General features: G+C 44.4%; 1 protein-coding gene across 1 annotated transcript in view; it reads left to right on the forward strand.

The window, feature by feature from the left end:
* si:ch211-212o1.2 (uncharacterized protein LOC492735 homolog) overlaps positions 1-9,019 on the forward strand; it is a 31,990-nt gene extending 22,971 nt beyond the window's left edge. The window contains exons 4-6 of the mRNA XM_037540065.1: positions 903-1,047; positions 3,520-3,732; positions 7,187-9,019. Of these exons, the coding sequence (XP_037395962.1) occupies positions 903-1,047; positions 3,520-3,732; positions 7,187-7,308 (480 nt within the window). The 3' untranslated portion in view covers positions 7,309-9,019. The remainder of the gene's footprint in view (positions 1-902; positions 1,048-3,519; positions 3,733-7,186) is intronic.
* The last annotated feature ends 4,032 nt before the right edge of the window (positions 9,020-13,051 follow it).

Raw genomic sequence — 13,051 nt, forward strand, 5'->3', positions numbered from 1 at the left:
AGAGCACCTCCACGCTCCCTCAGATATAGGTGTGATTGAGTTCGGCCCACAAACACGCGATAATGACATTTTTTCCCCCCTCGCGCCTCCCCTCCGAAACCGCTATGGTAATGCGGCTCCAAACGACTCCTGTTTTTTTTTTGTGTGGGAAATAAATTACCTTCATTCTTGTGGGTTTTTATTTTATTCTCTCTCTCTCTCTCTCTCTCTCTCTCTCCCTCTCTCTCTTTTCCCTCTTTTCTCTTTGTGCTTATGCGATTCTTTCCCGCGCTCCCTTTCATTTTGCGACACCCGCGCGCTCGCAGGCGGGGCGCCCGTCTCAAAGCAGCGCTCCCGGGCGTGAGTGACAGGAGCCGCTGGGTTCAGCTTTTTCATGATGCGGGATCTGAGCGACGGGGAAGTGCTGTTTTATGCCGGGTTATCTCGCCGCTCCATAACTTGTAGCTCACACGGCCGCGGCGTTTTCTCCCCCTCGCTTTCATTAGGCTCCACTAACGCCAGCGCACCAGTTTAACTCTATCAGTCAAACATCAACCCTGAACCCACACCCACCCCCGACTTTCAGGAGGAGACAGTAAACACACGACTCGGAGCTGTTTGTTGAGGCTAAAACTCCCTGCGACCCCCGTGTTTCACTGCTCATCAACTCCAACTCATCTTGAGGTAAAATTCCATCAAAGCCCTCTGCTTTAGTGGGATGGGTGTAGAAGACTGAAGCACGCCTGTTAGTTTTACGGGACTGTCTGTGTGATCAGCAGATGGCTCAGCCATTCATTATCAAGGAGCATGTCATGTTTCATGTATAATCAAAATCAAAATCCCAAATTACAGATGCCCTTCTTCTCCTGTCTGTCCTCCTTTTTTTCCCCTCTTATTCTCCCCTACTGTCTCTGTCCATGTAGGCATTTATCCGTCCTTTCCGGGAGCACCACATTGACCCGACGGCCATCACGCGGCACGACTTCATTGAGACCAATGGAGACAACTGCATGATCACCATCCTGCCTCTCGCCCACATGGCCTACAAGTTCCTGTCCTACACACCAGGTACAAACACACACACACACACACACACACACAACTTCCACAGTCGCTGGGAAGCAGTCAGTGAGTGAATTCGCTGTGACTTTTATTCCGGCGTGAGTGAACGTTCCGTTTGGGAGAAAAAAGCATCATACGTTATTCTGTCCGTTACTTCCACAGATACTTTCATCTTTCACACTGTACCGACGCTCACAGTATTTTTTATTGAAATGACCAATCAAAATTTTAACCTTTTGAAAGAAGACAGGGCCAGTTTATTTCACTTCCTCAAACATGGGGCCGTTGCTAGGGTCTGAAAACATTCCGGGCGGCTTGTTTGCATGCATGCAGTTTACTGTGTTAGTTCTCTTTTAGGTAGTGGTAGCTGTATCATGTTGATTTTAACGAGCCTACATTGCCAGACATCATCGTTAATGTATTTTATGATAAGGGGAAAAAAAAAAGCTGGATTGCTTGATAAAATTTCTCCATTGTGGCTTGTTGTATAATGGAAATTTGCTTTTATTTAGCCATGTAAACTGTCAGGTACAGCTAGAAGCATCTAGGTTAACTGTTTTTTAACTAAAACCAAGACCTCAATCTCAAGAACCTTGAACATGAACAGGCAAGTGACCTCATGGCAAATCCAATTAAGTTTTGAGTTCTGTAATTTGTTTTGTCTAACTCATCAACTGAATATCTGTGGACTTTCAGACAAATTTGAATAAAATTTGTAAATAAATAAAAATAAAATTTGAATAAAAAATGCTCATCAAATTGAATTTTTTGCAATGTCATGATTTATATATAAGATATAAAGGTTATGGATTAAGCAGTCAACGATGATGATGATGATGATGATGATGTTATTATAAAGGTTATTCTTTGGGAAGTCTTTAAAGTCATTTAAGTCATTAAAAAAATGAAAATGGAAACTATTTTGACCTTTTTATTATATACTATTTATTATCTACTATTTATTATATAATATTTTTGAGTCATTCCACGCCAAAAATACAAAGGTGTTGTTTCCACAACTGAGAACGAAAGTAAACTCCTGTAACTCATTCACGTGCAAACTGGCCTTAACAGCACAGAGGCCGTGTGCAGAGCTGAAGCTGTGTGGGTTCAGCAGATGGTGTGTGGCTCTGTAGGCGAGTCTTCAGCTCAGGTTTCACTAGGCTAAGGTCAGTTTTAAATCAGTCTAGCACAACTAAGGGGGGAAAGTAGACCCATTAAAAAGAACACATTTATTTTGACTTGCATGTAATATCTCACTCAGTTCAAGTTCGCTTTGACATGATAAATGTACGTTTGTATTGCTGAAGCACACCAAAAATGATGTGTACATCAAAAGTGAATAAAAAAATACAATAAAATACAAACCAAGATTAACATATGATGATGTACTAATTAAGAGGGGAAATCATCAATTAATAATATAAAAGTATATGGAATAATAAAACCTATTAAATATGTGTGTGTAGTTTATAACAGGAAGAACAAATTTAATTATCCAATATATCTGATTAAGAAGGGGAAAAATAGAATGGGGAAAAAAAGGACATCTATATTACATATGTACATATAGAACATTGAGTAAAGGCTGTGGTTTGGTGGTCACTGATTGTTCCTGAGTGTATGGCACTCGTACACATACCTGGCTGCAGTGGGCACTGCTGGACCCTCTCCTAATATTATCGCTAATTTACCTTCATCTCCCAACGTCCTGAAGTTATTTATCTGTTTTTCAAATTGGTTAAAATATTTATTTCTAATGGCCTCATATTTTGGGCGGTTTGTCTGTACCTCACCTGTCCTGCAGTGACTACACACTCTTTCCTCTTTCGCTAGCCAGGACTTTTTAAATCTGCCTCTCTCAATGGCCAGGCTGTGGTCACTGAGCCTGTATTTGGTGAGGATCCGTCTCAGCTTCATATCTTGGACAGTAACAAGATATTCAGCCAATTTATATTCCTGAGTTAGGGCCAGGATGCAGTTCAGTCTGCTCTGTGAGTGAGTTTGGTGTTTCCAATATTCCAGGTAGGCATTTTTGGTTTACTCTGATTGGTGTTTAGGAAGCAGTGCTGGTCAGATATTTGGGGTTGTTGGGGGTCAGTGAGGTGGTCACTGGGGACTCTTTTCAGGTTTCAGCTCCTGGGATTGGAGTGCCTGAAACTGCAGTGTTGAGGGGCTTGGTTTAAGGTGCATCCAAATTTAAGTCTCTCTCTCTCTCTCTCTCTCTCTCTCTCTCTCTCTCTCTCTCTCTCTCTCTCTCTCTCTCTCTCTCTCTCTCTCTCTCTGTCTCTGTCTCTGTCTCTGTCTCTGTCTCTCTCTCTCTGTCTCTCTCTCTCTCTCTCTCTCTCTGTCTCTCTCTCTGTCTCTGTCTCTGTCTCTCTCTCTCTCTCTCTCTCTCTCTCTCTCTCTCTCTCTCTCTCTCTCTCTCTCTCTCTCTCTCTCTCTCTCTCTCTCTCTCTCTCTCTCTCTCTCTCTCAGATGCCCTTGCAGAGTCTTACCCCTGGGAGTGTTTCGTCTTTGCGCTGGCGGTTTTTGTGACCATGACTAATCAGATCCACAAGTGGTCTCACTCCTACTTCGGCCTGCCACGCTGGGTCACTCTGCTGCAGGACTGCCACCTAGTGCTGCCCCGCAAACACCACCGCATCCACCATGTGTCCCCTCACGAGACCTACTACTGCATTACTACAGGTACAAGCACACACACACAGCTTTCACACCCACTACTACTGACATTTTTAATAACTTAAAATTAGTATTGCAGTTGTTATTTTCATTGTAGTGCATCAAAACAGACAAAAATGATCTGCAGCAGACAATCTGCCACTTTTAGTGCTTTTATTCATTAAACCCGCTGTTGACCGCTGGGCACTGTCCAGCTTTTTTTTTCAGTGTCTGACAGTCGCCTGTAGTTTGTGCAGTGTGTACACTGCTGGATCTATTCAGCTCTCGTCACTTCTGTTTTGGCCAAATGAGCATGTTGAATCGGTATCTGTGGTCGGCCATGAGAGCCCTATGAATTTGAAGGAGAGAGGGAGGGAGAGAGAGAAAGAAAGGAAGAGGGAGGGAGAGAGAGGGAGGGGGGGGAGAGAGAGACTGGAGGGAGAGAGAGGGGGAGAGAGAGACTGGAGGGAGAGAGAGGGGGAGCGAGAGACTGGAGGGAGAGAGAGAGAGGGAGAGAGACTGGAGGGAGAGAGAGACTGGAGGGAGAGAGAGAAAGAAAGGAGGAGAGAGGGAGAGAGAGAGACTGGAGAGAGAGAGAGAGAGACTGGAGAGAGAGAGAGACTGGAGGGAGAGGGAGAGAGACTGGAGGGAGAGAGAGAAAGAAAGGAGGAGAGAGGGAGAGAGAGAGAGACTGGAGAGAGAGAGAGAGAGAGAGACTGGAGAGAGAGAGAGACAGAGACTGGAGGGAGAGAGATGAAAAAGAGAGAGAGAGGACTGGAGGGGAGAGACTGGAGAGAGAGAGAGACTGGAGGGAGAGAGAGAGACTGGAGAGAGAGAGAGACTGGAGGGAGAGGGAGAGAGACTGGAGGGAGAGAGAGAAAGAAAGGAGGAGAGAGGGAGAGAGAGAGAGACTGGAGAGAGAGAGAGAGAGAGAGACTGGAGAGAGAGAGAGACAGAGACTGGAGGGAGAGAGATGAAAAAGAGAGAGAGAGGACTGGAGGGGAGAGACTGGAGAGAGAGAAACTGGAGGGGGAGAGAGAGATGAGAGAGAGGACTGGAGGGGAGGGAGAGAGAGAGAGAGGGGGGGGGGGGGGAGAGAGACTGGTGAGAGACAGAGAGAGAGACTGGTGAGAGACAGAGAGAGAGACTGGAGGGAGAGAGATGAAAAAGAGAGAGAGAAACTGGAGGGGGAGAGAGACGAGAGAGAGAGAGGGAGGGAGAGAGACGAGAGAGAGGGAGAGAGAGAGATGAGAGAGGACTGGAGGGAGAGGGAGACAGAGACTGGAGGGAGAGAGAGAAAGACTGGAGAGGCGAGAGAGAGAGACTGGAGAGGCTGGAGAGAGAGAAAGACTGGAGAGGCTTGAGAGAGAGAGAGACTGGAGGGAGAGAGAGAGAGAGAGACTGGAGGGAGAGAGAGAGAGAGAAAGGGGAAGGAGAGAGAGGACGAGAGAGGAAGGAGAGAGAAGACGAGAGAGGAAGGAGAGAGAGGACGAGAGAGGAAGGAGGGGGGGGGAGGAGAGATTGGAGAGACTGGAAAGACTGGAAAGAGAGAGACTTAATAGGAATAAACGTGGACAGACGAGACCTCAAAGTGCTGTAATAAAACACACTAATACAAATAGAGCTGTTATTTTATGGATTTTTACTTTGTTCTGTAATTATAAACATGCGATTGATTCACATTTTATTTCAGACATTCACAAACATTAATGTACACACACTCACTAGCCTTGGTTTACTCACCCACTGTCTGGATTACTTTTCGTTTCACTCACTGGGTTTCAGTCAGAAATGGATGTTTAAGTTTGTAAGACATTCAGACGACATCCTTTACTTTAAATGTTTGTTTTTCAGATTTCAGTCTACTGCAGCTCCTGCTATGGAGAGCTGCTCTGTTTTGCACAGACGTGTTAAATGTAAAGCTGTAGTTTTTTTCTGTGTATTTGAGTAACATTTGTAAATGTTTACAGTAGAGGAGAGGTGAGGGTGAGCTGGCCTAAGGTGATCCAGTGTAGCGCTGGGAGTGTTACAGCACCTCGTATGAAGCTGGTGGTTTTGTGTCATAATAATATTGTGTTCTTTTGTCTGTGCCATTTATTGTAACTTGAAAATATTTATTTTCTTTTAGTTGAATTGTCTAGTTTAGCTGCTAGATGTTTGTCATGGATAAAAATAGCCTAAGACTGTGTGTGTGTGTGTGTATTTGTGTGCGTGCATGTGTGTATTTGTGTGCGTGCGTGTGTGTATTTGTGTGCGTGCATGTGTGTATTTGTGTGCGTGCATGTGTGTAGGCATTAAATCCCTGTGATAGCTCCAACACTCAGTATTCGGCATGTGTGTCTTAGAGAGAGCAGAGTGGGGATGCTTGTGCGTCACCCTGCGCCCCTGTGGACAACAGATGTGAGTGTGGGGGTGGTGTGTGTGTGTGTGTGTGTGTGTGTGTGTGTGTGTGTGTGTGTGTGTGTGTGTGAGAGAGAGAAGGGAAGAGCTGGTCGTCTTCTCTAGTTTGGTGGAGAGAGGAAATGTTGAAGGAAAGGGAGGGAGTCTCTCTCTCCGTCTCCCTCTCGCTTGCTCTCTTTCTCTTCTGTCTTGCTCTTGTTCACTGCCCCCCCCTCTCCGGGGGATCTCCTCCACCCTCTCTGTCGGGTCCCTGGGGTCCCGGTCTGTCTTTGTGTGCTCCACTGGCTGACAGTCTCCATGTATATTTAATGCTAACCTGCTGTCAGTGCTAACAAACAGGCCTGCATGGAGAGAGACAGATAGAGAAAGGGAGACAAAGAGGAGTAATCAAACAACAAGACATGCTATACTCCTTTCCTCTTGCACCGAGAGTGTCACTGCAGGGGCCCCACACACACACACACACACACACACACACACACACACACACATGCATGGCTTGCAACAACTAAGGCATAGCAGTGTTCATACAGATTGCCTGTAGAAGCGTGAGGGGTTGCTTGGGTGGCCATTTGAGTGAATGGTCGTGTTTAGATTGTGTGAGGAGGCACATTTATATGTGACTGACAGAGTTGGCTCTAGGGTGATGACATGTTCAGTAAGAAATCGAAAGGGGGATGTCTGAAGGTCTGAGCGAGAGCGGGCTGAGTTGACTAAATGTATGTGAAGCAGACACACTCGTCTGACATACTAGCGTGTGCATGTTTGGCAATAATGGCTTTCATGTCAAACTGCCACTGCAACCGTATGAGGTGGTAGGGTGTGTGTTTCAGAAAGTTTGTACATTACTCGGCCTCTATAGAATTCCCTTCTGTTCATCTTCCAGGAAGAGCTGCTGTCCAGCATGTCAGGGGGATGTGCTTCCACATGCATTCAGTACTTTTTTTTTTTTGCCTCTTCTGCTCTCTCTGTCTGGAAAGCTCTTCAGCTAACCCTTTCTTCCCAGTTACTGATCCTTGGGGTGCTGTCCTGCTAATGTTCTTGCCCTCTCTCCATCCTTTTCTCTCCCTCTCTCTCTCAGGTTGGCTTAACTACCCTCTGGACCGAATAGGCTTCTGGAGGACGATGGAGTGGCTGGTAGAGAGAGTTACTGGCCAGAAGCCACGCAGCGATGACATGGCTTGGGCAAAGAAGACTGACTGAGGCCCAGAACGGGACTACACCTTCCCCCTCATCTCTCACTCCTCTCCTCCTCAGCCACTAAGCTGAGTGGGGGCTCCACTTAGAGGGAGATAAGCGGAATACGGGCCTTACCCCTTATCCCTCCCTCTCTTTCTGTCTTTCCATATTGACACCACAGAATCCCTCCGCTGCTGACACCTTCACCACTCTCTAAGGTCTGCAGCACACAAGCCGCCCGGCTGACTCACTCCTCCAGTTTCCTTCTTCCAAAGTTCACACTCCAGCACACAGTCGTAGAACAGAAAGAGAAGGTTGACTTCAAGGTGTGCGGCTGAGAGCGCTAAAGATGAGGGTGATCATTCATAGCAGCCTCACCCCGTTCGCTGTCCATGGTCCTTCAGTCAACGAGTGCTCTCCTGAACATCTGCTGTTGTGTTCTCATATCTGTCAGAAATGTATATCCTCTGGAGGTTGGGCTCTCCAGAGGATGAAGAAAAAGGAAAAAAAAAGTTAGATTTTTTTTGTTGCCATTCAGTTAGGGGTCAGACCATAAACAGTTCAGCACTTTTTTGGGACAGACTAGATTCAGGCACACAGCTAGAATAGGATTCTGCTTTTTTTTTTTTCCCAAGTACATTTCCATCTTGGGCTGATGAAGACATCTTAAAGCAAAAGTTCAAACACAAGGGAAAGGGTTTTGTTGGCCGGCCGGCATAGTCCGTGCTTTTTTGACCCAACTGAATGTTTTCCCAGAATGTGTCTGGCTCCGTCTGCGTTGGCCTTAAACACAAACTTGTTCTATTACATGTTCTTCAGATCAGCCTGTCGAAGGTTTCCTGGGATGAGCTTTGCTCTGCCTCTTTGTGAGGATGTCTGATCAGTGTTTGTTGAGTAGTAGTGGTCTTGATCATGTTGGCCTAGCTTGGTATAAACATTCTGAATCTTGCAAGCTTCAGATTTTTGTTCTGTGGGTTCGGAATGGCATTACCACAGTTGGGAGCCCATTCTCAAGTCATTTTTAAGGCGGTCCAATCAGTGAGACGAACGAAAAAACCAAACAAGAAGAACAGAGCTCTTGAGATGGACCTTGATTCTGCATCCACAATTACACACCGTTCCCTTTGGCGAACACTCAGTGATTCAGTGGTTTGTACCAGTCTAATGTTAGTCATCCTACTTCGTATTTAAGGTTTAAATGTTTTGATGAGGTCATTATAGGAAAAAGGGTCAACTTAAATTGTAAGAATTGTGTGTTACTAGGCTTGCTTTGGAGAAACATTATAAATGCTTTAAAAATGATTTAATAGGTTACGTATTTTCCAGTGAATTATGAGAGAAAGACAACCAAACATCTCTTTATCTTGACCCCCGCCCTTACACACACACTCCATGCACTCAGAACACACACAGACCTAACTGACTACGTGTGGAATCATGTTTAGAGCTCGTGTTAGATCGCTACATGCAGGTAGACGGTGAGAGTTAAAATACAGCCATAGAAAATCTGTTACAGTAATGTTCATCTAAACACTTGTTTTTCATACCTACAGCTGCACTAGTTGAGTTTCTTTCTCTCTATGGCTTTATAATTTTTCTATTTTTTTATTAAACAATCAGCCTTGTATTTATTCTTACTGTCCATCTTGCAGCTAATGCTTGCTGCTAGTCTGCCTTAAAATCAATGTTTTTATTAGCTATATGATTTAATAAAGATCCAGTAAGTTACATTTTATATTATGTGGTGGTTTATTTCATTGTCCTTTTGCGTTTAATTCTCTGCTCTTTTTGCTTCGTTCTCCGTGTTAAAATGAAGGAAATAACTGAAGGAAGGAAATAACACTGGAAAGTCGTAATGTTCGTGTTGCCTGGAAATGAGTCACAGCCTCCTGTCATTCACTCCATAGACATTCATTAGACCGTTAATTATGAGGGCAGTTTTTCCTAGAAGTGTACCACTTAATGTAATGGTCAGCTGTGCTCCCTCCTATGAGCTGTAGAGCAGTGAAAGGTGACTTCTTGGCTCCCCCAAGTGGCTAGAGGATGTACACGCACCCCTAATGTCTTTAAGACTGGAATACACTAATGTGTTTGCTGAGATGCAAAAATCCCATACAGGAAATACAAAAGCTAACGTTGCTTTTGGGCTGTTTGCCTCAGATGCTTCATTAATTTCATTGAAGTATGTTTAGTTGTATGTAAAGGAGGTTCTGGAACATGTACATTTGAAAAGGTCTAAAACCAAATCATTTCTTCTCCCGACTCCCCAAGAGTTCTTGTGGTCCAGGTGTCCACCGACGTCTGCTGCCACTACTGGAGCGCATTTATGTTTAAATGACCAAGTATGTAAAAGTAAAACATGTTTAAAAGGTTTCCTTTTAAAATAGTCACAACAGCCATGACCACTGCTTTGCTTAGGATTATTGGTCATTTCCAATCAGTCATATAGAAAATAACCTGCTATCAAATTGTCAGAATGGTCTTTTGAAATTTGTACCAAGAACTTCAAAGCTCTAAATGAAAATATAAGGATTAAAATGTCTTTCCCCTTAGAAAATACACTATATTTCCAAAATTATTCACTCGCCGAGAAGGCCTGGCTCACAGTCTCCACTCTAATTCATCCCAAAGGTGTTCTATCGGGTTGAGGTCAGGACTCTGTGCAGGCCAGTCAGGCCGTCCCCAAAGTGTTCCCACAAAGTTGGGAGCATGAAATTGTCCAAAGTCTTTTGGTGCTGAAACACTGAGTTCCTTTCCCTGGAACTGGAGCCCAACTCCTGAAAAACCACACAATAACACCCCCTCCACCAAACTTTGTACTTACACCAACTTGGCACAGTGCAGTCAGACAAGTACCATTCTCCTTCCAACCGCCAAAGCTAGAGTAATCCATCAGATTGCCAGATGGAGAAGCGTGATTCATCACTCCAGAGAACTCGTCTCCACTGCTCTAGTGGCGGCGCTTTACACCACTGCATTCGACACTTTGCGCTACGCTTGGTGATGCAAGGCTTGGATGCAGCTGCTCGGCCATGGAAACCCATTCCATGAAGCTCTCTACGCTGTTCTTGAGCTGATCTGAAGGCCACAAGAAGTTTGGAGGTCTGTAGTGATTGACTCTGCAGAAAGTTGGTGACCTCTGTGCACCGTGCCCCTCAGCATCCGCTGACCCCGCTCTGTCATTTTACATGGCCGACCACTTCGTGGCTGAGTTGCTGTCATTGCCAATCGCTTCCACTTTGTTATAATCCCACTGACAGTTGACTGTGGAATATTTAGTAGTGAGGAAATTTCACGACTGGACTTGTTGCACAGGTGGCGTCCGATCACGGTACCACGCTGGAACTCACTGAGCTCCTGAGAGCGACCCATTCTTTCACTAATGTCTGTAGGAGCAGCCTACAGGCCTAGGGGCTTAGTTTTATAGACCTGTGGCCATGGAAGTGATTGGAACACCTCAGTTCAATTTGAGTGATTGGTGAGTGAATATTTTTGGCAATTTAGTGTATGAATATTCAACAGTTCTATAAAGTACAAATGTTCCAAAATAATACTTGAAATAAGTGACATATTGTTGGACAACAAACAGCTTGGATTATCAACTACATTTGCAATTAGGGGCAATTTTTTCGACGAATTATTGCCTTAAAGTTATTGTCTATATCCCCTGGGCTAGTACTCTAGTTGTATCTGCATTCGGTGAGTGCTACCTGCAGTGGAGAACCTCTGACTGGGTATGGAGGAGAGAGCCCCACTCTGGAGGAAAACGAGCCCGTCCAGCAGTGAGATAAGGAGGGAAGGTCAGGCTTGTGGAATATCAAGGGTACACGCTTGTGAAGAAACAATCAGGCTTTCTTTGTTTATAATGCTTGTTTTCTCTGAATTTTGACATAAAGCTAGTTCAGGTTTGTCATGCAGGTCGAGATGCATTTCAACTTGGGTGCCTTCGGCTAAAATGACCTAATGGGATGTAGAATTAGTGCTTAGACCAGAAATGGAATGGTTTCAGCTTGCTAATCACATTTTGAACTTAAAAAAAAAAAATCAATTATAGAGTATAGCTGGAGGGCAGTAATGTAGGCCTAAGTGATTACAAAAATCATATCACTGTATATTCTTCCATATCACTCAATATCAATAAAGAATAAGCAGTAATGTTTATATGCATATTCTACGGCTCAATGGTAAGAGCCAACAGTACTATAAAACCTGAAGATAAACGAAAAAAAGCATATGCCCACAAGTCAAACTCTATTGACCTATCAGTGCTCTCACACCTGCATCCTTTCATAGTGACTTTTAATGCTGGACAGCTTATTACACTTTCTCAGAACTGTGGTAAAAGTTTGACCCAACTTTAATGAATTTTGGAGTTTCCAGTTTAAACTGCAAAGTTAACGACTGTGGCGTTGCAGCAGAAAGAAGCTGTGCAGATGGGAGCTGACAAATTTGCCACAATGCTAACATTAGCACAACTGCACTGTGTTCAGTCTGTCCTTGCAGTATGATCACACACACACATACAACATAAATATCATAAAAGTAAATAACACTATATATTCAGTATTTGACAAAAACGCAGTTGTTTGAAGCTGCACTATTCAGGTTTTGGGGATTTGGAGCCCTCTCTGGTGGAAATGTGTAATTGCAGGTAACGTGGAAGAACATTTTGTAATGTTGGTTGTGCTTCGAGTGGATGAATCTGATGATTGTGAGTGTGTTTAACAAGCTTTCAAAGAGAACTCGGTCAAAACTTGGTGAATGATTTGTCTTCTGAGAATGTAATATTCTACTTCTGTCATCATCTCATCACTGTAATGCTGAGCCTGTGTGTGTGACATTAATACGTATAGACGCATGGTCTGAAAACCTGCTAAAAGTCTGACTTTTAAATGACAGACAGACACACACACACACACACACACCACACATGATTAAAAATATCATGAAATTGATACACTATAAATCGAGGTGTTCTGAGTTTTGTGTCAATTGTATGTCAAGGTTTTGTAGAGTCTGGGTAGGTTGATTCAGTGCTGCGGCGGCGTGGTAGACTGGTTTTGTGAGTGTGTGCCAGCTGAGTGTGTGAGTGTAGGGAAGGAGCAGCAGTGCAGGGGAGGCTGCTGGTGAAGGGTCGAGTGGAAGCCTCTTCTCTCTAAGAGGACAGGCAGGGAGGAGGACACATGCCATCTCCTCCTACTGCTGTGTCCTTCATGCTGGCATTACTCTCTCCCTGCAGGTGGCAGGACAGGAGAAAAGCATTTAACTACAATATGATGCTTCACAAAGAGAATACACAAATTCTACACTGGATCTCCTGAGATTTTCTTCTGATTACTGAAAAAAAATCACATTCATAGGCACTCATAGCTTGTATAATGCACTGCCAATAGAACGTCTGCGGAGCCACACGTGTTTAAGGTCACTGCGCCCAATGCCAGACATCAGCTAGAGGAGTAACAAGCTCCGCTTTGGTCTTTGGAGCAGTGAAACCGCATTCTCTGGAGTGATGGAGTACCATCCAGCACCTCTGGGATGAGTCTGATCCAGAAGAGATCATCAAACAAGCTCTTGTTGCTGAATACAATCAAATTCTAATAACAATGTTCAACATCTAGTTTGACACCTTCACAGAAGAGTGGAGGCTCTTGCTGCAGCAGATATATGGCCAGTTTCTCACGTGTGGGTTAAGCCTGGTCATGGATTAAATGTTAATGACCATAGAGTGACAGGTCTGGCTTGCTTGGCTGCAGTGATGTATCATCAC

Source organism: Pygocentrus nattereri, chromosome 7 (genome assembly GCF_015220715.1).
Source record: "Pygocentrus nattereri isolate fPygNat1 chromosome 7, fPygNat1.pri, whole genome shotgun sequence".
Taxonomy (NCBI): domain Eukaryota; kingdom Metazoa; phylum Chordata; class Actinopteri; order Characiformes; family Serrasalmidae; genus Pygocentrus; species Pygocentrus nattereri.